Source organism: Diadema antillarum, unplaced genomic scaffold (assembly GCF_040938485.1).
Source record: "Diadema antillarum isolate AM-2024a unplaced genomic scaffold, OU_Dant_1.0 seq00000460_RagTag, whole genome shotgun sequence".
Classification (NCBI taxonomy): Eukaryota; Metazoa; Echinodermata; class Echinoidea; order Diadematoida; family Diadematidae; genus Diadema; species Diadema antillarum.
In genome coordinates, this window is record NW_027271431.1 from 806,734 (window position 1) to 833,221 (window position 26,488).

The following is a 26,488-nucleotide window of genomic DNA, read 5'->3' on the forward strand; positions in this document are numbered from 1 at the left end:
GAAATGCGAATGAGACCTTGTGATTACAATACAGGCTTTTTATATTGTTTCGCGACAGTAGCGGTAGACATGCAGAAACCGTGTAATGTAAATCAATGAACACTCGATAAAGCCGGTTTTCTTTCATGTCTAAAACATGTTTTTATCGTCATTTGATTTCCGCCATGGAGAAGGATATATCGGCATATCACACAAAGAGGAAAAGATGCTTTTTAAATGAATGAATCAATTGTTAAAATGACTGAGGGATTTCCCAACAGTTTCAATCTCATTCATGTTCAAATCAAATAAATCAAAATAATGTTATCCTAGGATGAAACTTAAACTTGGCATGTTGTTTAATATGTATGATTTCAGCGATTGTTATATTGAAATGTGGACTTTCTTTTGCACTTTGCATAGTATCCGCTTGCCTGTGTATTGCATTGAACTTGTTTCTTTAATTTCTATACTCTTCTGAGTGAAAAAATGAAATGTTAATGTTTATTCAAGCTATTCTCGCTGTTCAATTCTTTCCCCTCCTTGTTCACTCTATTTTGTTCACCCTTGATTTGATCTCTTAGTCTACATGAGTTTACTCGTACCGTGCCAATCATTTTTTTTTATAACACGCAGTATTACTTTCGATGTGCATAATGATTGGGATTTTTTAATGAATATACCCTAATCTGCTGCGAGGCTGCCATATAAATATAAACACGAGAGGTGCATTCTTTTAACAACGCCAAAATATGATTTACCCACTGAGTGCACGTCACAATAAGGTTACTCGCGGTCACATGATCTGCACTTATTTCAAGATATGGTTGCTTTCAATTTCGGTTTAGTTTCATACTAAAAAAAGAAGAAGATATATCGAGGCCAAAAAAAAAAAAAATAGAATACGTGCACAAAATACGTCTCATGAATGTATACAGTGAAGATTGTATAAACTGAAACCGCCATTATGCTGATATAACAAATGCAATTAGCAGGGAGCGGAGACAGCGAGATAGAAACACGAAGGAAACCTACGGAAAGCTAGAGCTTGAGAGAATTGCAGGTTTCCAAGGAAATATGAGTCCTCAGCATGAGAGAGGTCGGTAATGATTTGAAAGAGACCAAAGCGAGTTAACTTACTATTATTGCACACAAACAGTATACGATAGTAATAGATAGCACATGGAATCTGACAATGTTTGAATGACTATTATACTAATCCAGAGTAGTCATTAAATATGACTTTAATTAACGTTTAACAAAATAAACAGATGTACTCTGAGTAATTTCAATGGACAAATAATGTCATTGTTTAGACATAATTGCATTTTAATACAAAACAATTCGAGTACGTGAGAGATATCATTGATATATTAACATATTCTGCTGATTGGGATATTATGAACCAAATGGTTTCTTTTAAACATAAACATATTTGAAAAATTGTTTGCAGTTTATTATTGTGGATAGAGGGTACACAAATATTCCCAAATTATAAACGAGCAATTATTCATTTACCATATGGATTTATTCCTGCAAAATTATTCATTCTTATGGGAGAGACTACCAGCGTGATTAATAATTCGAATAACACGTTCCTTTTATTCTAAGAAGCTTGTTTTAGGGGGTGGTGAATAGGTAGTCCTTAGTCACTCTGTAAAAAGTACTCAACGGTTTTCTAATCCAGCTTATGTAACTCAGTTGAAAAAAGAAAACAACAGGAGATCAGATTTCGGGAGATACACCTGAATTCGAATGGCTGGCTATTCACTGTCTCTTTAAACAGAGAATAACGAAGTGTATGCCTGTGATTATTGCACCAGCAAGCAAAATCACCCGCCTTCTCGTTCTAGTAAAATATCGGCTGACACTCCTGTAGCCTGCTTCTTTCCTCAAATAATTCCTGCAGAATGTCCCTAGTTGTCTTCCCGCGAAAACCAGCACGCGGAACACGAGGTAAACGGAGAGAGCCAGAAAGCCAAAGACGTCCAGTGAGGAGGACTGCCAGAAGTGCAAGTCACAGCTAGATGGTCGTAAGTAACCTCCGCCGTGTTGCAGAATGAGTTCGATCCAGTGCACTGCGAGATCCATGGGACGTAGAGGGCGCTCCTTCATGATTGCCGAGACTCGGCGAGCATTGTCTCTGAAGCTGCGGTTGAAAGGAAAACGGCTCATGATTATGAACATGTATAGTAGCATGGTACATTACACTGATATTCAAATGACTAGTAAATATCAAAAGTCTGTTGGGTCTCAGGAAAGAGAATTTCAAACCAACATCGTAATAATATCAAATAGCTGAAGAGCAATGTATCATTGCTTACATTATACACTTAGGCCTACAATTTCTAACAAACAATAAATAACAAAAGAACATGATTTGTGTAATGCATGTATGCCTTGTATTTTGTTTCCATCTTTTGTTTTGGATGGAAATAAATGAAAACTGCATTGAATTGACTTTGTGAAATTCTCGTCCATAGTGTGCATGTAGTATGGGTTTAAAGTTCTATTAATTTTTTTTGTTGTTGCTTATATTGTCTAAGAACAAAAAGACTGAAGCAAGAGGCGGATTAAACTGGTAAAATGCGTTCACCGTTGTGATAAGAAAATCCTGTGAAAACATTGAGTAGTAATTTATGTTGTCTGGTGGAAGAGTCTGTGAAAGGATCGTCTTGGTCACGTGACAACAGCCTTTGTCACAACATGTTCATCTACCTATGATTATTCATGACTTCAAGGATGGAATGGGAAAGCCCCTCGCTCGTAGCGCGGGAAAGGTCTGCCGACATCCCGAGACCGCGCTCGAGCACACGAGCCGCTACATCCCAGCCTTCGGGGGCTATGGGGATGACAACTACTGGTACGCCGTGGTAAACGGCTTCGTAGAGGCTGTTCGTTTCTCCTGAGAAAATGAGTAATTTCACCGCCCCGTGGCCTGGAAATAGGTGAAATAGCGGACAGGAGAGGAACAGATGAATTTACATATTATTATCGCCATCCAAAAGATTTAATTTACACCATACACCTAAATACGAGTACAGTTCTCTGTGTGACAATACAGTTATCTGTGTGAAAACAAGTATAGGGGGCATGCTGGGAACCGTTTACAACAAATGGAAACAAGGAACAAGTTAATTATACAACTTCAGAAAACACCTCGGGATGATTTTTAACAATTCATTGAGAATACGATTCGCATGTAGCATTTAAAAAGCATAATGCTTCATACTGACTTCGGTTTGGTTGTGCTGGATACCAGCAAATTTCTAGGCGGGGGAGGTTGGGAGTTATTAGCAAGAGAAGGACTGAATGCATGAGTTTATTTGGCGACATCTGTGTGTGTCAAATGATTTTTTTTTTTTTACCGTCGATGATTTTTTAATCAGGCATCGTTTATCATATTCAGTGGTATCAATTCTGTTCAGTGCTTTAAGTAATCATACCTGTGGTATACAGGCCTGCAATGAATGCAGCTCAATGTGGATGACAGCATTTGTCATCCATTCGGATAAAAGAAAGTGGAAAAGGGGTTTTCCCAAAGAGATCTTAGGGTTATCTCTTCGGGTTTTTTCTAACTTACCAAGCAAGTCATTTTGCGGACACCACTTCACGAGTTTGGTGTTCGCTCCCAGCAGAACGCCCGAAGGCATGGGCTCATGCGTCTGCCAGATAACCGCCTGGGGTATTGCAGCAAGGGCTCGCGAAAGCTTCGTGAGGTCAGATATCTGAATCCCAGATTTAGCGCCCGCACTTGTGTCTTTGGTGCCAAGGGCTACGAGTACGACGCCCTCACCCGTCGGTGATATCAGTTCCACCCAGTCCTATAACACGTGACAAACAGTACACACTAAGAAATCAGGGTTCAAAATTGAACCTCTAGGCGTGATACGTGACTGACGGAGAATTAAAGTGTCATTGATCAGGGAGAAATCATTAGGATAAAGAGTCTTGCATAAAAGTAATGTATGATAACATCTATAGTTGTTTATTTTAGTAGTTATCACATATCAGAATTTTGTGTATTCCGAATGCACATTTTCTACATACTGTCGGATAAGTAATGATACTATTGCTCTCTAAAGATGAAATGTTTGCATTGGTTAATTTTATCAATATTTCATATGTCACATTTACAAGTGTATATAACAATGAAATCCTGTTTGTTTAAGAACGAGTACATTCTTTAGAAAATGCTCTTTCAAGTGGATTTTCTTGATTTTAAAGCTTTGGTGTCTGTTGCGGTGTTACTCTTTACTGACGTCAAGCACAGAAGTCAGCTTTAGAAAAAAAAATGAAAAAGGCAAGAGATCAAAAAGGATTCAATGATAAACCAGGAGGTATCATAGAGCATTGTTCTTTACACAATTTCATAATGTAATTTGATTCATTGTTCTTTATGGAGTACTACATGAGTGTAAACGCAAGTACAAAATAAGTCTTATAGACTTGGTCTTGAGGCGCATCTATCAATGTCTATTAAATCTAGAGCTGATTGCCCTTACCAAAGTTTACCACAATGGAGATAATTTACAAAAATAAGTATATCTATTGTATATTCAAATTAATTGAAAGAAAAGTTTGAAGTAAAGGAAATGGAGGAGGTCTACTAAAATGTAAAAACCTAATTCCTCAAAACCACTAATCGGTGGGAGAAAGGTTGCAAACTAGCTGGGTTGATTACACCGATCACTAAAATAATGTTGAACAGAAGAATCAGACGGGGGGGGGGGGGTGTAATGAATGACCGCATCTGAATAGGACAGGAATGAAAGTGATGAGAAAAATAGAAGGTCAAATGATCATTGGTGATAACCTAATGAGCTACACAAACACTGAATTGAACTATACCAAACCAGAAATGAAAAGGAGTTAAACAAAAAAGAACACTCAAATGTCATCTTGAACGTCTTAATCGCTGTGATCACCAGTAAACAATTTTAAACAAGAGCCCAATAATGAACACTCATCCGGCTTACACTTGAGTGTTAATTCCCAACAAGCGTGTGGCTGTCTACACCTGTAAAACTATTCTGACAAATCAGATCGAACTCTTCTCTCATCCAAGACCCTTTTTCGTTTGCTTAATTATCTTTTTTGACTAAATTTGCTTGTTCATATTTCTAAGATTTATAATGTTTTGGTATATGTTAGTGTTGTCTGGGGTAAATTATTTGTGTAGGACCCCAATTTTCTCTATCTCTTCTTTCTTCCTTTAAAATAACAACAACATAAATTTGCTTTTTCTGCTGAGAAACAGTTGATATAATCAGCTTTTAAAATGATATTCCCTAGGTTTTGATTTACGGGTGTTAAGACATAGCACGACTTAAACCAATCGCTTTACTGTACATCCTACCAATAAAGTTCACTCGAAAAATTTGGAGTTTCCTGACTCAGACGGGGAAAAGAATCAAGCGATAACTGATAGTTCAGATTTTGAGAAAACTATTGAAAGTATAATAGACATTGATCGCAGACTAACCTCATCCAGCGGCTTTGGGTCTCGAGTCGTCAGTCCGCCGACTGCCACGGCGTTCGGAGCCAGTGGAAAGGGAAAGTCTATAGCGAAGTCAGAATTGATTAAAACTAGCTGAGCGTTTGAAATCACACGATTGATGGGGACTCGAATTTCGTATTTAAAGTTGAAGAGAAATAAATAAACGTCATTCGCTATGAACAGTGAAAGATCTTCGTAAAAGGAGGAAATTGTGTTGAAAACGCGTTGGCGAAAATTCATCTTGTGCGATAGACCGGATGAAATCTCTGGAAAATAGGCGGTGGTATCGGGCGCCCCCACGCGGCGGGAGAGGGAAGGTTCGATACCCCTGGGGACAACGAGAATGTATGGGACGTCAAGTACGCCGGCGAGCAAAATAGAGCAGCCCTTGTGCGCGTCGACGATCAGGAGGTCGTAGCGCACTCCTTGGTTTCTTTGGGTGAGTACGTGGTCGAGTAAGAAGCTGCACCTCGTAAGGCTTCCAGCGATTGTCTGCTGGTGTCGGGTCATCGAAACACCGGAGTTAAAGGTCTGGCTATGAAGACAACGTCGAGACGGTGATCGGAACGGATTCTTTCTAACGAAGGTCGTCGTGCTATCAGCAAAGACATCGAACTTGAGGTGGGAATACGCAGTGTCGTCATTCAGTTCCTCGTAGTGGCAGTCGCTGACCAGGGCGGTAACACAGTGCCCGTTTTTCACTAATCCTCGAGCCAGCGCAGACAGCAGGGAAAAGTCGCCATCAGTTTGCTTTTCGGAGTACATCAAAATTTTCGCTCCAGAAGAATGAACGACATAATTCAACCATACAGCAATCATCACATTCGCTCTAAGATACGACATTGTTGATCTTCTCATTATCGCCTTCCTTTCAGCTTTCTCAAAATGTCTGCCTATTACACGAAACAACATGGGCAAGAGCTTTCCTGAATTAGACCTAGAGGTATCCCACCAGCACGTTTTAATGTCATCGGAATATTTTTAAGAGGCTGGGCCCGGAATATGCCAGCAACTATAATACCGAACATGTCTACCAGGTATAAGAAGAGATTATGCGCTTAACATATTGTAAAAGACATTCTAGGCGATCTGAGTTACTTCTGCGCACGGCAATTAATATGACTCTTCCCTCTCTCTCCCAATAGATCGATCGTTTAAACGCTAGACAAAACAACTCCGCATCAAGCATTTATGCGGGTTACTTGTAAGTTGTACTATATCGTTAATCATCTCTTATATCATCAGCATGTGCATCTATTTTTTCTTCATAAAGAGAGAGAGAGAGAGAGGGGGGGGGGAGAAAGTGATAGGTGACTGAAATAAAGCGGCATGCATTCCGTTTTTTGCTTGTCATTAATTTTGTTAATGATCTGACGATTACGTTTAAAGTCATTATTTGTTTTGTTTTGTTCTGTTCTTTCTCTGTTTTGTTTTGTTCAGTAAATATTGTCGATATCTTGTATTTTGTTGACATTGTTGAAGCGCTTTGAATCTGTTTAGAAAAAGCGTTATATGAACATTGGTTATTATCACTTGCAATCGGCTCCTCTCGTGTAAATTAATTTTTGATATTTTACGTAATTGCCACGCATGCTTTGTTTTGCCTAGTCTCAGGAGATGATTTCGGTTGGAAAGAAGTAAATCCTTCCCTTCTAACCCCTCAACCTTAAAAAATGCATTAAAAACAAAAGAAAACTGCTAATGACGACATCCAATGCCGATCAAGAGAGAAGTGAAAGAAACACTCACTCCAAGAGCTAACAACCAGCTGCACAAAAACAATTCACGTTATCGAACTATTATGCAGGGGGCACAATATGGTGAGGGAGTATCATCATGAAGTTGTTACAGCTGTTCTATAGTTGCAACTTATTGACAAATGGCCTACGTCGACGTAATTAATAAGCACTGAATTGATTAGTGTTTTAGTATACAAATAGTGAATGGTCACGAGTGCAATACTAGTATTCGCCTCGTTGAATAGAGCGCCTCTATCTTTCACCTCGTGCGAAATCTCGTTCCATTGCACGAGTAAAGACCATACACTATTTGTTTTATACAACGTCCAAGTAGATCTTTTTGGTAGGAGGATTGTTGGGTAGGTCTAAGTAGGCCTAGAAGATTATATATGTATGAAAAATATAGCCATACTTACATGTGGATCCACTGCGATTCTCCTTCTGGCTTGTGCAATCATCATACACGTACACTAGCACTACGTAGGCCTACATACGCGCATGCATGTACCGCACACGTACACTGCGCTAGCTGCATGCGATCCTCAATATGCAACACACAGTACATGCAGTACCGTACAATTTCTCGAACCGTGGAATAGAACGAAAAAATCGAACCAAGTTGCACGCAAAAATAGAACCAAAATTGCACGCGCGTTGAATGGAGTACTTATTGAATATCACGACTCCAACAATCATCCAATCAAATTACAAGGATCTACTTGGACGTTGTATAATAGTAGCTATGATAAAAGAATTCATGGGCGTACGTACTCGAGCAGGATTCGAACCTACAACCTCTTGATCTTCGGACAGGCGTCATCTCCACTAGACCACCGAGCTTCCGCCCGACAGCAAGTGTTGGTTCTCATCCTTATGGCATGCAACGGGTACTGTGTAATTTGGATAATCATGGGCGGAAGCTCGGTGGTCTAGTGGAGATGAAGCCTGTCCGGCGAGATCAGGAGGTCGTGGGTTCGAATCCTGCTCGAGTATGTACGCCCATGATTTTTTTTTTAAAGTCATGGCTACTACTTATAAAACACTACTTAATTCAGTGCTCATTTACGTCGATGTAGGGCAATTTGTCAATCAGTTGCAATGAAAACATCTCAACGGAAGATCGAATTTCATGAATTTGAACTGTTCTAGTTACTGTCGGAGAACGGCAGCAGTGCGGCAAAATTCCCTCCCTACACTAGCAAATACCCAACCAGAAATTTAAAAATCATTCTTCTCGGTAAATCTGATGGGAAATACAGGATGACAATGCAAAAAAAGCTCTCGTCTTCGGACAGATAAGATGACCTTATTTCGCTGCATAAGTCACTCCTTCACGACCTTTAAGAATTACCTACGTGCTAGATTTTGTGGGATGTCTTTATTCATTTGAGTGTGTGAGCGTGCGTGTTTGCTCAATTTTGGCTTCAGATGACGATGCATTAGAACTGCCCTTGTGACTTTTGAACCAGAATACATCTTAGCCTGATCCCGAGGCCCCTTAATCAAACTTAGCTCGAGTCTTAGCTTGAGTTTTAAACAAACCATACTTTTTTAGCCCCTCCAGCCCTACCCTCTCCCATAAAACAACAAGAACAACAACAGCAGCAGCAGCAGCAGCAACAACAACAACAACAACAAGAACGGTAATGTCACATGGTTGATAATTTACCGGCTTGTTATGATTTCAGTGATATCTCTTGATATGACGTATCTTTTTAATCTTCAGGGTGTTTCGTAATTCTCGCTATCGCCAATGACGTAAAAAGTACCCGGATGTGGCTTTTTCGTCAAGATTTAGTGCACTTGGTAGCAAGGGCACTTCCGGCGCGGGGCATAATTTGCACAACGCTAGCGTGCGCGTACGTGTACCTTACCTATAGCGCAGCGCCGACCACGGATACTAGTACAGTAGGCCAATAGGCCGCTGTACCGCCCGAGCTACGAGCCAGCGAGTGTGGCCAGGCCTGTCATACTCGTACACTGTAGTCCCCGCCGGCGGCCGGCCTTGCATTAGCATTCACCATAGACAGATAGACAGAAAGATCCGTCTGTCCGGAGGACTCTTTTATATTTTGCCATTAACGCTGTCCTCCGTAAACGGAGGGGATCGGTGAAGCCAGACGCAGTCTCCGCGGAACATTCCCCGACGGACAGATACAGACCGATCTTTCGGTCAACATGCACCACTGCACGCAGCGCATAAGCTAATTACATAACACATACCGGTACTGCTTGATCATGCGATCGATGAGCACATCACAGATCAGTCATCTCTGCATACGCTGAAAATATGCTGGAAAATATTCACCCACCTGGATATACAGTATATCGTCATGGAATATGCCCATCTTTTCTTTTATTTGTTCTCTGTCGAAATGTCACGAACACAATCGGGAACGAACAGTGATCTCGAACTTATCCTGTCTCCGAAGCAATTTCTTCCAAGTAAGTACGTACAATGTACGTAGGCACTAGGCCTACTACCTAGTGCTACTATCAGTACTACCACTACTAGTAAGTCGCGCGTGCACGTACTGCGCTGTGGAGTCACCCGCAAACTTCACCCACGCGGCCACGTCACGTCTCGCATGCCAGTAAGGGTCCTATTTCTGCAGATTTTTTTCATTTATTGTCGTGCGAACAACACATGGCAGCTTCGCAGCAACAACCAATAGTCGTATTAACAGCAATTTCTTAAGAATGGAGAAATTTCAAATCATATTAAAGCTGTAATTCAAGTCGAGAAAACCGGAAGTACACGTAGAATACAGTCGGTTGTGTGTGTAAATAGCATTAGTCACGTATCACGCGCGTACGAACGGAAGTGACTTTGCTACCGGACTATCCCATAATGCACCGTAAATGACGCTTAAATCAACATCCGGGTACTTTTTACGTCATTGGCGATAGCGAGAATTGACATTCAGCAATTTTATCAAGTCTCCTATAATATTCAGTCCTATATAATCGAGGCATTAAATTCGATATCATCACTATTCATTGTCATTGTTTCAATTATCCTCGCAGAACGTTATAACTATGTGACATACCAGTATACTGATTGGAATTGCAAACAGGATCTTTCTCAAACTAACGCTCATCCCTCACCCTATCATAGACCTCTTTCATTTGATGCGCCGATCCCTTTAAGGGGAGTTGCCCTTTTATATCGTGATTCAAAAATATAATGTTGCTACTTTCATGACTAGTTAAGTCAAGGTCACACCACATCCCTCACAAAATGTATGACTAGACATAACCACGGAGTATGATGTAAAGCATACACACATTTATACAACAAATACAACACACACAAACACACGCACACACGCACACGCACACACACACACACACACAGATACAAACGCGAGGGGAAAGTATCTCCTGTGCAAATTCTCGGAAAGCCTTCCACGGGCACCACGATAATGGAATCTTCTCCATGTTAATTCAATTTCAAGCAGAAGAGAAAAGTTCAACAAAGAGAACTGGCAATTTACGGTCACGACAACGACTGGGGGAAAAGATAAACAGCTTACGTGTCTTCACAAAACAATGATTTCAAAGAGAAAATTGTTACTGAATATCACTGACACTTTTATTATCATATTGTTGCTCCGCGGAACAAGCACGAGAAAATAAAAAAGTCAGCCACCAAGATATCTATTTGTCACACTACAGCTTTTTCAAGGTCCAATGGATCTTTTCCCGAGCGATTTCTAATGTCTAATAAGATGTTACTCAATTATCCTCATAATAAAGCCTGACATTCCCTATCAGCACTTATATAAGAAACTTTGCAGTACTACAAACATCAACGACTAGATATAGTAGCATTAGTAGTTTGAAAGACCGTTTAATAGCATAGCGCATTTGCATTATATTCAGTTCAAGAAGTCTCCAGACCCAGAGATCAGAAGAGTTTATTAAGGAATTTTTAAATCAAGTCATCCACCTTACTAGCCGACTGATACATTGAAACAAAGTCCATAATCATATACTATATTTCTTGACGACATAATACATTCCTCATCAACAGATCCTTCATAGTTCAACCATACCATTTTTTTCAGAAATTCACTGAAAAGAATAAGTACAGATTACTGCAATGATCATTTGCCTATTCCTCCATGTTTAATCCACGCAAAACTGCAAGAATGTGGTTTAAGATCATCGGGTTTAAGTCGTTGCCTCGGTCCTTTATGCATCCTATTTCAAGGAGCATTTTGGGAATCTGAAACTCTTTCTGTTAGTAGGAATAAATCTTTGGTGATGATCTGGGGATGTCGATCGATGCTTGTTAATTGTCTTATAATAATGTAGCGGTTTTTCTTTTTTACGTAGAGTACGTGGGGGGGGGGGGCAGAAAAAAAAAGATAAAAAGAAAATAACCCTAAACTTTTGATCAAACTGTATGGTGATTTTCACCTAAGCAGTTTTGATTCATGAAATGTAACCTAGCAAGCATCATCTAGATTATCATACTGTTAGTCTCTTTTAAGTCAACCCCACACAAGTTCAAAAATGTACTAAATTGAAGAAAATTCTACCCTGGATTATGGATGTATAAATTGTGTTAATTCTTTCGTGTTAGTGGAAATTTACGTAAGTCGACGAAGGTAGACTGTTTTCAATTGGAGCAGGCGATTAATTCATAAGATGGTATGTTACATTGTGTCGGAACTCCATATATCCTTTCATAATATGGGAAATATAACAATGATATCTCGGAGGCGCGGACCTATAAAACACGTATGGGACGGACGGTCTACATTGGTCTAGCTACTATCTGACCTGCTACCAACTTCAAATAGAGAAATATTTGAAATGTCCATAACTTTCACCCAAGCATGGGTGAATCTCCCTCTTGACACACAGTGCCACATATAAGAGACATGCATGTACGTCATAAATAAAACAATTATGATTATCACAACTAGTTATTGCGCATCGTTAAGTATATTACGTTCTACTACCACTCTTTGCATGTCAAATTGTGACAGTTTTCTTTAAGAGTTTCTTTAAAAAAAAGTGATTACTGATGCCATCATTATTGAGTCTAAGAGACACAATAAGGTCATTGGCATTGGTGTCGTTGTTGTCACGGACATTTTTGCGAGATGTTGTTTTCGCGAATATAGAGGCCTATACATAAGTGCACTACTACCTTAGTGCGTGGCGACATTTTCGCGTGTTGTTAAATCTGCGGTCCGACTGTGAATCGCAAAATTCGCGAAAATTTAACCCTATAGCGAAAATAACATCTCATACAGCAGTATGTTTATATACTCCAGTGACAACACTAGATTTCCTATTCTATACAACAAAGAAATACGTTTTTTTCTGAACACTACCAAGAGACGGTTGGTATCAGGTCTCAGATATCGAAGCTGAAACCGTCATGTCACTCTTTCTCTCTCTACGCGATAGAATAACGAGTAAGTACACACTCTTTTCTTTACATTATACATGAAGTTGAACAACTACGATTCAGGGCTAATATTTTATCCCTATATAGCAAGGTCATTTTCGATAAAAGGCAGTAATTGAACACAACACACATTCGGACGAATTGAGTTAAATACTGGCAAAACGATAAGATCGATGCGACAATATTCTGATGTTAATTATTATTGCATGGGTGTATAGTCTTGTAGGTGAGTCAGAATGGCGGTCTTGGTCATGAGTAACATCGTTACTCATGACGTCATGATAATGACGTCACGAGTAATGATGTTCTCGTTACCCCAAAAAGCGCAAAGTCACAGACTTCATAGACTAGTCTTTTGGGAATTAGACACTCACAGTGTGGCTAAAATGTCCGTGAAATTAAATGCATAAGCAGGAGTTTATTAAAAAGAACCACTTTAAGAGGACGATTAACTGATGAATAAAACAGAACTATACCACGACATCAAATAACTGCTTTGCACTGTATGAAAATCACTAAACTTAAACAGGTAATTATTCAAAGGCTGCCGCTACCATCTGATGCGACATAACGATTGTGAAGAGAACGCAACAGTCAGACTTTAACGACGCCAGAAGATGTCCACCTCTTTCTTAGTCTTCCCGCCACGCCCAAGCCGATGCTACTGCCGATGACATGGCGAAGACCCAGCGGGGAAAGACATCTCAGTGGAAGTTTCAAACAAGTAAAGATGGCTGCAAGAAAGTGCCTGTGATATCGTCGCACCACGCAGAATTTTAGAACGCGATAGGAGAGGTAGACGAGGAGGAGAAGGAAGGCGTAGACGTCGAGCGAGTACACCTGCCAGATGTAGAGGTCGGTGCGCGACGAGCGGAGGTAGTCGCCACCGTACTTCATCACGTGCTCGATCCAGAACGCCGCCCGCTCGAGCGGCGGTTGAGGGTGAGCCTTGAAGATGGCAGACACGCGCTGAGTGTGATGCCGGTAGCTGCAATAGATGGACGAATGGAGTAGAGGTCAGCATAGATATGGATAGACTGTCAGGCAGGTAAATTCTAGACGGGCTAAAAACACAATATCATACATGAACAGATGAATTATTAGAAATATATATCTATCTAAATACTAGTATATACACTGCAAAAAGGCCGGTGTTAAATATGAAACACCGAGCTGGTGTTAAATTTCCGGTGCTCATTCATGGTGTTAGATTAACACCTCCGGGTGTCATTTCAAAATTTAAAATTATTTTTGAATAGTTTCTTAGTTACTGCACTTTTTGTTAATTTTGAACTTCAACAAGACGATAAAGAATTTTCCGATAAAGTACTTGATTTTTGAAAAAAAATCTGTAAATGCATTTACACCACAGTAACAACAGTTGGTGTGGTCCCCTATTGAAGATGGACGGGTGTTATACCATCGAAATTAACACCACCAATATCAAATCAACACCATGCGGTGTCATTATTGAATTAACTCTGGCGCAGTGTCAAAAATATCACCAGCCACAGTGTCAAATTAACACCACGAAGTGCCAGAAGAACACTTTTTAACACCGTCACAATACATTTTCTACACCTGTGGGTGTGGTCCTCTATTGAAGTTTGATCGGTGTTAGATTTAACACCCAAGGTGTTAAATCTAACACCGATGTTTTTACAGTACGTTTATGTAGGTAGTTGAGAGAGAGAGAGAGAGAGATAGATAAGACGCAGGGGCTTTTATATGTAAATGAGTGAATAAATGGATAGATTATTATAAAGACTATGTTGATAAAGGGATGCTTTGAGTTTCAAAGGCATTGTAGCCAACTTTGATTGTACGTATTCTACATTTAATTACTGAAGACAACATATCTTAGCTATCTGTAGGAGAATGGGGACAGTGTAATTTGAAAATAAAAATTGTTGAATTTCTAAGGCGTTTCAAGAAAATTTGTGTCATTGTGGGCTTTATCAAAACATTACTATATCCTTTGTTATTCAGAAATCGTATTATCTCCTAATAGCCTCTTAACAAATGCATTATTCACACCTATTGCAGACTCTTCCTCACGTGTCCAGGAAATGAGTACACTAACCTCGAATTATTGATAACCGTCTGTATGGCGAGCGTCAGTTCTTCACTACTGAAGGAGAAGAAGTCGACGACGACGCCCATCCCGCGATCGACCACGCGCGCGGCCACGTCGGGGTGATCGTAGATCAGCGGCATGACCACCATTGGGACACCGTGGTAGAGGGCTTCGTACATGCCGTTGTTGCCGCCGTGAAAGACAAGCGCCTTGAGACTTGGGTGTCCTGAGTTATTCGAGTTATAGAAAATATGACATCATAGTGTTAACATCAATCCAGCAAGAGAAACATAAAAAGGAACTGATAGGAATATCATGAATCTTTTATTGACAGCATGAATCTATTTATATCATTGCCTTCAGGAAGACCTTGAAAGATTGAAGGGATGTAACATTTGATGGGGAAGCTAAATCTCATTGATGGGGGAATAATCCTGGATACTGTTTCACAGAATTGTTCGTAAAGTTACGCACGACCCTACTAACTGCTAAAGTATGGAAAGCCAAGATGTTTCCTAATCATTTTAAATTTCAATAGCTAAATTTGAAATTTGTAGATGATAATGATTATTCTTACATTCTAACACATGTTTTTAGTTGAAAGTCTTTTTTTTTGCCCCAATGTAGATGAAATATTGACGTAACGTCATACTTTGTTAAAAACGTAGGGGTGGGAGTGTTGAAACATGATATATGACACTTTACATTCCAGTCGTTCGTAAAATGATGCATAACTTTACGACCAGCTTTATGAAACATGGCCCTGGCGTGCGTTCAGAAAACGAACTAAATTGTGCAATGTACCCAAAAGATCATTCTGTGGCATCCATTTCACGATTCTGATGTTGCTCGAAAGCTGAAGCGAGGCTGGCGGTTCTTCCTTCATCTGCCAGACGATGAGTTGTGGGATGGCGGCAAAAGCGCGCGCAAATTTTTCCATCTCGTAGGGCGTCATGGCAGAACCCGCGTAGGTGCCGAGAGTGAAGAGAACCACGCCGTGTTTTCCCGATGACTTTACGAAGGTTTCCCATTCCTGTCAGAAATCAAAGAGGATGATATGTCATGTCTGCATTATAACATCGTAATTTATCATACGAGTTTGACAAATACGAGACTCCGATTCAGTAAACAAGATCACACCATGGCAGAAAGTTAAAACATATTGACATGTTCCCTGCTAGATCCCTAAACTGTACACAGATCCCCAAAGGACCCCACATACAGTAAATGGTTAACGGGCACACAAAGAAGAAATGAAAAACAGAGACAAGAGAAAGCCATATTATGGTGTTTAACTCATTTCTCGGAGTTTTCACCCTCAGTACGAATGATACAATCCTTTGGACGCTTTTTCGACTCCTCAGTTGTTCTTTCTTCATTCATGTGTTCTTTGATTCAGGACTGGTGATTACGTAGAATTGATCATAGCTCCACGCTGCTACTCCTATGAATTGACCATTTAAAAAAAATATCATTAAATTTACACTGTCGTCAGCTACACGAAAATTACAATCACTGATTTATCATCCCTACTGCTGCGTTGGAAAGGAAAAGTGGGATCAAGTCTAGTAATGGAAGGGCAATTTGGTCAAGAGTCTTCGCCTGCCGAGTAAAAGAGTCGATACACTGCGGACTTTTGTTGTTTTCTTCACAAAATTGCACCGGAAGTGATCGATAATAGGTAGAGAACAGACAATACGATTGGTCGGGTGCGCTTTGGGTAATGGACGTTTTGTTTGGGTCACTTCGTCAACAATTGCCCGGACGTCCATCGTCAGCTGCACGATTACTCTCCCTCGAAAGTCAAGTCACAAGAGAAAATCGCTCCCAACTTCGTGTACACATTACGACGGAAATTGATCCGAGTACAAAGATAATTTGGACAGACACTTCCATTCTATTTGCTTTAATGACACTGAAATAACAACTGCAAAAGACGCTGACACGCTCTTGGTGTCACGCTCTAGAAGTTTTTGGTCCCTTACCTCGTTCTAATAAATCGAATGACTGAATTACAGTCTGGATCACGGTTTGAGCACGCTATAAGAATAACCTTTCCCTCTACATGTTTAGGGTTTTTTTACAAAGATTCATCTCTTGAAATATGACTGCCAACAAAGTTTTAACTTTGGAATTGCTTTGAAAATAACGTTGTCTTCCCTTTTTGTAGTTCATCTTTTGCTCTATATTAAGCAGTACCGTTTTGTTTCAATGTATTCTTCGATCTGCTCCGATTCTATGATAGTGTCTTATGCTGCGCCACTTCCGTGGACGCGATCTGTGCGAGCCTTAACAATAGTTACATTCAGAGCCGAAACACTCACCAGTGCTTCGCACTCTCAGTTATAAAACTGTCATCCAAAGGATAAGATATTGAAATCATTTTAGCATCACTTGACTTACAGTATTTTACACAATTGGAAAAAAATAAATGACGGCAAAATGGACAAAGATTTGTAAGTGTATACCGATAATGATGGTGCTTGTCCATTATTTGTGGTATGTACTTTAACTTGTTTGATTTTTAGTTCATTCAGACAAGTTTATAAGTTATTGTCTGCAAAAATCATTTCTCCTCATACACTTTAGTATTGTTTATCATCTGACTTCTGTTTATATCAACAGTGAGAAGATTCTCCACTTAGAAAGCGAGCTCAATAACTGATTCTAATGACAAAAATGCGTAAATATATTTGCGGAATTAAAAAAACATGTTTTCACATCCATATCTGTATTCTGAAAGAGATATAAGTAAATAACCTACTTGAATCTCTAGCATACACTTTTGTACCGACCAAAAGTTAACCTAAGCTCTGATAATGGGAACTGTATACACTCCAAGTACTGAAAGAAAGAAGCATTGGAATAAATAGCTCTTCACTATTAAGGAGAACTATACCCATAAAAATGTAATTACATCCGGTTATGACTTGCATGGGCGTGTAATAGGGAATAGAAGAGGGGGCTGTGTATGGGTGAAGGTGCAATTGATACGGGAGGGCGAGGGGAGGGGGAGGGCAGGGGGAGGGCAGGGGGAGGGGGAAGGGGAAGGGGGCAAATGTAGATGGAGGAGGGAGGAGTAAGGACAAGCAGGGTGCAAAAAGTTTGTTGACATGAGAGGATTGAGGGAAGAGTTACTCATCGCCGTGTGGATTGGCTTCTTAGTTTCCTGTCTGCCTTATATGAAGGCGAACAGAGGCTAGACACACGGCGAGAGAGAAACAGAGAAAACCTGAGAGGGTTAGGTTAGAGAATGAAAGGGAGATACGTTGCCTTGGGAACGCATAATCACCGCAATGATCTCAATTCACCGTGACGTGGTGCTCCTGTAGGGCATGTGGGGTAAGAAACAAAACACGGTTTCTAGGAAACAATAATCTCTGTCACCTCTTGATAAATTGCAAATGAAACGAATGCTATGTTATATCATGTACATACTGGAATAATATCCCACTTTATCTTATCAAGGTAACAACACTTCCTGATATGTTTCGAAATGCTTTGATCATATTCAGTAAGTCAGTCATCGCATATCATTGTAACTCTTTTTATGGCGCAAGCTTCCTTCTCTTAAACATCACTTATTAACAGCTACGGTACACCTTATTTGTTTTTATTTTGTTCTTCTAACATATGAGCATTTTTACAGTTCGAGTGAGGGCGGACGTGTATTATTTAGAAAAAAAAAACCCAGAAAAATATGTTTTCGACGCGCGAATATACGGAAAGACTCTCTTAAGAGGGAAGTGAGTAGTTAAAGCCTATCTTTCGGTGTCGAGGCGACAAAAAAATGGCAGCCGAAAGTCCTGCAGTCAAAAGACCCTAATCGGTGACGAAGTGTCAGTTGACGACACGTTGAACTCCAAATAACCGTTAATTAAACGTATGGCACGCCGCAGGTAGCGTTAAACATTGCTACGCTTTTCAATCATTATCGTCATGATTTTGTGTACGCGTACGTGTTATATTACAGCTATACTTCCCCCTTTTTTTCTGCATATTCATGCCAAATGAAAGTCGCATGATAACAGTTTAAAAAATCGAAATTTGACGGTAGTTATATCCAGACACCCAGTCGGGAAGCAAATTCAGCAATAACCATTAAAATAAGAATCTAAATTCAGTGATGTTTCCAGCTGAGACAAATCTTGAGATACTAACAAGTATAATGGAATCTTCTGCTTTTCTACAAGCATACATACACATACCAGTCATACTTAGAAACGTGCATGTACACCGTTGTTAATGTTCCGTTTATTAACATTGAGTTATTTCACTCCAATACCCACCCCATCCGCAAACTTATACTGATCGGCCTGCATATTATCGGGAGTATGTAGTATATTGGATACGCATGATGATTGTATCCACGAGCCTACTTCAGTGCACTGTACAGTATGTGACCAAGAATTAACGTCCTGTGGAAAGTGCTGCAAGTCTGGAAGACTGGAAGCACTAGAAACTGATCAGTCCATTGGGGGAAATCATTGACGCAGAACCTCTGAATATTGAAATATACATGAAAATTATAAACTTCAACGGCAGTACCATATATCTTTAATTCATCAGATTTATCATGATGTAGAAGCATGTACTCTCAAATGCTCAAACTGTGGGTTGTTGTCATGAATAAAGCCAGATGAAATTCCGGTAGTAGCAAGTTTCTGATATTGGTACTTTGAATTCTAGAGATTCTCTGCGCTCTTCGATAAGTTATTATCAGTCTCATTTTAATCTACGCAACCTTTCACCGAAGGGTTGGAAGGCTTGCCATCAAACATTCTGTCAAATGGACAGACTGGGGGGGGGGGGGGAATCTCAATAAAGTTTAGATGCGATCAAGCATTTCAAACTAGAACGAGAAAAAAAAAACGCATGACGCATAGCAGGTTGCCTAAAGTAGTAATCCTGTCAATGCTGATAAACACCATTTATCAGAAATCGTAATTCTTAATGTAACTAAGCTCTGGAATGTTTTGTAAAAATTAGATGCCAGCATATTTCACGAAAACCATGTTCGTTTTAGCTGTTAATTAGTAAAGATCCGGAGACTACTAGAGAGTGTGATGTCATTTGTGGACAACAATATAAAGAAAAATAATGAGAATTCCACACACAAACACACACAAAAAATTGCTTTAATGAAAATTGCACATTTCATCAGCTTTGATGTTGTAATAATTCACCCTTCTTTTCGAAAGCGGTCAGTCAAGGGCTCTTTCATTACGCTAGAAAAGTGAAAGTGTGTTGAATTTTCTTTATATTTTCTTTATATTGTTGTCCACACATGACGTCATGAACTCTAGTAGTCTCCTGCTTCCGTGGTTCCAATACTAAAATTTTGAAAATTCATAACTTTTGCATCCATTGTCCGATTTTCTTCAAACTTTCACTGATGTGTTCCACTGATGTTGCTGCTTGCACTCAGTCCACATTGCTCTTTGGGTTTGGGTTTCCTTTAAGGCAAAGATGGTGTCACAGGGAATATTTGGATTATTAGTTGATTGGCAATCTCAATTCATTGACAATTATACGTTCGACATAACCGCGCAAATCGTCGAAGACGGCACTCCCTGGTGCAGTAAGGGTAGAGGTCTTGGTATGTAATAGAGACAGACAGACGTCCTCCTTCTACACAGAGTTTGTGTGGCTGTTTAGTTGCTGGTTGATATTCGAATATTGCTACTATCACTGGTATCGACACCGACCAAAGAGTAGACTTAATTGCCCAAGCTGTGAAAATGCGTTACGTCTTTGAGGTGATGAGCAAGCTGTAATACGGGAATTAATTTATGCTGTCCACCAGCATGTTCTATAGTGCCTGTCATATCAAGTTACTTCAGGTCAAAAATAAAGAAAATAAGTAAAGCTATTCTACCAGCAGAATCCGACCCGATTACCAGTCGTCCATTTCTTGTCCGCTGTCTCGGAGCAAGTGTGTGACATGCCTATTAAAGCTGATGAACCTCTACTGGTACCCAATCCCTGTATCTTCGAGAAAGCGCACTGAATATTAAGAAGTGTCAATAATGGTTTCCCCGCTGTAGAAGTTGACGCTGTATGCTAAGATTCTTTCCCAGTTTTTGCTGAAATATCCTCCAATAATGCATTTATTTGCATTTTATTCGTTTGTTCTTTAAGTTGAAAATCGCACTTGTTCTTTTCGAAAGTGCAAATTGATATTCATTATATTGCTCTCCTACCACTGCCTACGCAGGAACAATCATGTCGTCACACGTATCCTGAACGTCGATGCGCTTTTCCTTCGTTCAGAGAGTATCATCACGCACGTGTGTCTTTTTAACCAATAGCTGACACGTTTCAAAGATGGCGCTTCTGTCTATACGCTTGAAAGCCGATGCTTGTAATGCTTAATTAGATGTTGTGTGAATGCCCGTTTTAAAACTTTCTTCCTCTCAGTATGGTAATCATTCATCTGAATTTGAATTAAAGACAAATTATCTAAACAGGAATAAGTTATACAGTGTAATGTACCGGTGTATAATAGTCTGACTGTATGTAAGGTATTGATTCACGTTTTGTGTATTCCTTTAAGAAGAATCGAATGGTTCGGATGCTCATTTTGTTCGAAGCCTTATTTCATAATCAAATAGCTTTTTTTTTCGCAAAATAGCACATTATCCAAGTGTAAAATGATAATGATGAAGTTGGGTTTCAGATTGTTCTGATCAACAGCTTATATATATATATATATATATATATATATATATATATAGTCGTTACATGACGCGACCAGGGGTCTAGGTATGTAAGAGAATGAATTGCAATGACTGCAACATGCAAATTTGCAGTCACCATAGCAACAGCCGAAAATTGTTTAGTTACTCACCTGATTAGCTTTCATAACTGCATTCATCAAACTGGAATCGTTATGAATTCCTTTTGTTGCATGTGATCACTTTATGAAGCGGCACTCTGATACTGGTCACTGAGTCATTGTGAACAGACATTGCACTGTAATAAGACGTCCGAGACAGTGGCACAACATGAAGCAATATCTCTCAACAAAGAATGAAATGCAAAGGACACTTTGAAATTCTTACCTCACTCAAAGGTTTGTTGGGCCTTGTTGTGAGACCGCCGACCGTCACGACGTTGGGTTGTAATGGGAAAGGAAAATCTACCGCGAAGTCCGAGTTGACCAGCACGAGCTGCGCGTTGGACGCCAAGCTCCTGATCGGGGTCGTTATGTTGAAGGAGAAGCTGAGCATGAAGCTAAGGACGTCGTACTCGAAGAAGACGACTGCGTCGCCCGAGAGTGCTGCGATGGTGTTCGAGACCCGCTGAAAGAAGCTCATACGGTACGAAAGACCTGTGGACATCTCGGGATAGTAGGTGGACGTATCAGAGATGCCATGTCGTCTTGCAAGAGAGGGCTTGATCCCGCTGGGGATAAGGATGACGTACGGGATGTTGAGCCGACCAGCGAGGAACAGCGAGCAAGGACTGTGGCCATCGAACAAGAAGAGATCGTACCGGACTGCTTTTCCAACGAAGTGGTCAATCATATCCCTGCAGTTTCGTACGAGGGAGGTCACCGCAGGGGGCATCCAGTGAAATAAGTTACCAAAAGGTGACACTTTTTTCTCGACGAGATACTTAGCGTAGATTGCAGGCCAATCCCTCGATAAACTCGTCTCGCTCTCACGAAAGATATCGAAGTTGAGGTGCGCATGTTGCGGCTCCTTCGTCTTATAGGCGTAGGCATCGCTGATCAGCGCGGTAATCGTGTGTCCACGGTCGACTAGGGCCTTCCCAACCGTCGACAGAACGGAAAAATGGCTGCCGGAGTTGGAGCCCGATGTTATGAGAATGTTTGCCGCTTGGGACAGTTTACATGCAAGTAGAAGAAGGAGAAGAACTCGATAGAGTGAAGTGACGGTATGCATGTTGCGGAACACAATGAACAGGATGACTGTGTCAGCGGAAGTTCAATCTAAAAGACGCGTGCGTTGTTGCGAGTGGCACGGATAGGGGGTATAGATGCAAACTGAGAAGTTAACATGAAGACTTGTGGCGGTAGAGCTAGGCATGGGGGATTATTTGGCACGCGCACTTTCCCCGAGAAGAAACGGGCAACGATATAAGGCAGCAATTCACACGTTGTTGTCAAAACATTGCTGCCATTAACAGCAATTCTACATAATTAGATAATTTTGATTTCTCCAAATACGTTACCGTCGCCGGTCTTGCCATGCTGAAGTTTACCTAAGCATAACGCTGAAGCATGACCAGTTCCGATGACTTCACTCAAAAGTGTAGATTGTGATCACTTTGGGAGGCAAGTCAACGTTGAAACACTCTTGAAACGGATGTCTAGATGATTGCTAGCCATCACATGCAATCCCGTCATAATGAACATGGTCGCAATTATCCACCTCCATGGTTACAGCTATAGATGCGAGGTAGTTCAGCCCTGCCTCCGATGACTAGGAGGGGGAAATGCCCTCGTTAAAGTTCAAGACAAACTCGACATTCACTATTATGCTATGAAAGTTGTAGGGGTGACTATGAGGGCATGTCAAGCATGACTCCCTGAGAGGAAGACGTTTTAAAGCAAAATTCCAGCGATAGGCGCGGCATAGGCAGATAGGCAGACGACGAGTAAATTAATCGTATCCTGCCATTTGGAGTGGGAAAACAGGAAGGTCTTTTACAAATTTATTTTGTATAGCGCTTGAATCGTTGTGACCATTTTCAAATATTGTTTGTCAATATCCGTAGTGTTCAAGTCAGGATTGTGATTGAAACAGGAAATCTAGATTACTTGCAGGGGAGTGTATCTTCGGGTGGCATCTCTGCACCGGCTTTCTTCGACTCAGAGGAAATAGGATATTCTACTCTTTAATGTTATTCATATTGTATTTCTTTATTCATTACGTGCCCGTTCAGCAAAACAACAATCAAACAGTGTACGAAACATTATGAAGAGGTCGTTCACGTCGAACGCATAAAGGAGGTTCAGAAAACGTTCCTGTGATGTCACATTTTCGCCTTCCCATTGATAATAGATGATTATTATTATTCTGAACCATTATAGCTGTTAAAAATGGAGTCAAAAGCATTACACTTCTCCTCCCTCTTTTCATGGTTCTTATACGACGACAGGCAAACAAAATAAACGAAGAAGCCGCTAAAGAAGCCGATGGATCTCTATTGCATTGTGTGTTCTCGTCATTGTTATTTAATGCAATTCAATTTAGTGGGGCTTTGTTTCCATCAAACAACAAAAGGTAATACCAACACAAAATATACATTTAACAAATAATTTTGTTGTAAATTTGTGGAAAAAATCAGAAAGTTACATACAAAATGTATAAACAAATGAATAGAAATGAATAGAAGCAAATGAATGAAATGCATTCTTTGCAATGGCGTGTAAGAGTTTCACATAAAAAAAAGAACCAAAACTTTTTGTGTGCATTCAGTACTCAGTAAGTTCACCTTATCATTTTCTTTTAAAAACAAAATGCAAAAATAAGATTCATCAAATTCTCGCACAAATTGAGCTTGTTACTTTCGATATCAATGCAATAAAGATATAAATCGTCGTCTTCAACACGAACCGTCCCATTCGGCCAACTTTGAAAAATAAGTCATTTTCAGTTTGTTTGTTTTTTTTTTTGATATTTCGCATGTAGACCTACTCATAAGGTTACTTATAACCTGTGCAAGTTTCAGAGTCTGAAAAATGCATAGTTAAGTGATGAAGACCTCGGCAAAAGAGGAGTACGTGTCCTCTCATTCGTAATGTTATTTGCTCTGTGCCACACGCCCTGCAGATTACGCTCTGAGGACACCAATTAACACTTCACTGTATGGCATCTCTTGAGTTGTTTGCAGTTTTCCTCTAGTGTCCGGTCCCGTGAAAAAAAACAACAACAAAAAACAACAACTCTAAAGTGAATTGGAAACAACTGCCTGTCGTTCCTAGATATATATATATATATATATATATATATATATATATATATATATATATATATATATTTAAGAAAAAGCATTGATCTCACCAAAAAAAAAAATAATAATAAACCACACTAATTGTTTTGGCACATTTTATGGGGAATTAGGTTATGTTCTGTTTACAACAACAACAAAGTCAAACTAGATAATAGCTTCATCTATTAACTATTAACTCTATAGCATAAACAAAGTTCGTTGGAAGGCCTACTTCACCGATCTATCTATCAAGGCTTAGAATGCGAAGGGTTTCAAAATGTCATCATAATAATGGTTTCAGAAGGGACACCGGCAAATCATCACCAGTCTACCATTTACTTCTTTCACTGTTTTAGAGAATTAATAATTCTTGTGACAAGGTCTTTTTTTTTTCTAATTGGAACTGATTGACCGCCAGGATACCCGTCATCAATGTGAATAAACAATGATTTAGCAGTTTTTAGAAGCAGCCATGATAGAAATCATGCTAAGATAAGACTTAAACCAACGACCTCCGTCCCAGACGGGCGTCATTATCCACTAGAATAACGAGCTTCAGTCCTATAGCCATTGATAGTTCGGGGGGGGGGGGGGGGGGGGCATTTCATGAAGCATTTTGTCCGACAAAGTTGTCGGACATATTTGCTCTCAGCCAATCAGATGCAAGGATTTCAGAAGCTTATTGTAACAGTTTTCAAAGAAAAATATCCGACCAAAACGCTTCACGAAATGCCCCCAGATCCCTCATAGCAGCGGGTAATGCGTATCTATAATTAATGATTGTTGTTGTTGTTGTTGTTGTTGTTGTTTTTGGTCTCTTTCGTCAACAGAATGATAATTTCGTCGACGAAATTGTCGTTTTGTGATAAAAGAGACCATGTGACACTTGGCGCCCAAACTGAACTGCGAGCTTATCCTCGTTTGGACTATTTTGGAACGCACAGGTAAGCACAAAGCACACAGAATACGCACAATAAAAAGAGAGCAGAAGCGTATACACAGAACTCAGATAAAGCTTTTGCGTATCAACACAATGACATTTAAAGGACCCATATAAAATGGTAACGCCATCTTGAGTACAATAATTTTTACAAGAAAATTTTTAATGTGTATTGCTGTCTTTAACTTCAACTAAACTTGAACAAATCAATCAAATCTCATTACTCGATTGATTACCACGACAGACAGTAGAACCCGACTGGAATCTTTAAGGCTTGCACAAAGAAAGAACGAAATGTGATGCTAACACATTGGATAAAGCACTGCACAGTGCAAGGAAACGTATTTTTATAAAATTGTACCATCAGCACTATCGTTATAATAAGGGAATCATGGCTGTACTACTCATCTCTTACACGTGTAGTTAATGGGTGATGCGGTATATGACTTGTTCTTATCAATGTGCACAGCGCCACCACACAGCTGACTTGTGGTTTTCGCAGTCTGGGTTTTGTTAAGTGAAGTTGACACATAGAAAAGCAAGTTATAAACGCAGTTGTGTTGCAGGATTAGAAGTATATTATGGCATAAGGTGAATCAGATGACTAAAATCAAAAACAGATATAACCCAACAACACCGTATTAGCCATACTTTCGGCTGCTGGTAAATGCACTTGTACGAGTCCTCATAAAAATCACAAAACATCGCGATTTTTTTTTTCGTGCTCTCATCTCGGAAGCTGGAATTTTAGAAGAGCGCCATCTCCTACCAGTCATACAACAGAGTGAACAACAACAACAACAACAACAACAATGATAATGATAATGATGATAATGATGATAATGATAATAATAATGATATC

The 26,488-nt window shown here is 39.9% G+C and overlaps 2 protein-coding genes across 2 annotated transcripts; both read right to left on the reverse strand.

The window, feature by feature from the left end:
* Window positions 1-1,746: 1,746 nt before the first annotated feature.
* On the reverse strand, window positions 1,747-6,244 carry LOC139733059 (UDP-glucuronosyltransferase 2C1-like). Its single transcript, XM_071643901.1, has 4 exons — window positions 5,465-6,244; window positions 3,563-3,803; window positions 2,698-2,917; window positions 1,747-2,128 (listed from the first exon to the last, which is right to left on the reverse strand). Exons 1-4 carry the CDS (start codon window positions 6,242-6,244, stop codon window positions 1,747-1,749), a joined length of 1,623 nt encoding a protein of 540 aa, XP_071500002.1.
* Window positions 6,245-13,240: 6,996 nt separating this feature from the next.
* Window positions 13,241-22,633, reverse strand: LOC139733060 (UDP-glucuronosyltransferase 2C1-like). The gene is made up of 4 exons (XM_071643902.1): window positions 21,788-22,633; window positions 15,528-15,756; window positions 14,730-14,949; window positions 13,241-13,634 (listed from the first exon to the last, which is right to left on the reverse strand). The coding sequence occupies exons 1-4, from the start codon at window positions 22,631-22,633 to the stop codon at window positions 13,241-13,243; spliced, it is 1,689 nt and encodes a 562-aa protein (XP_071500003.1).
* Window positions 22,634-26,488: the final 3,855 nt, after the last annotated feature.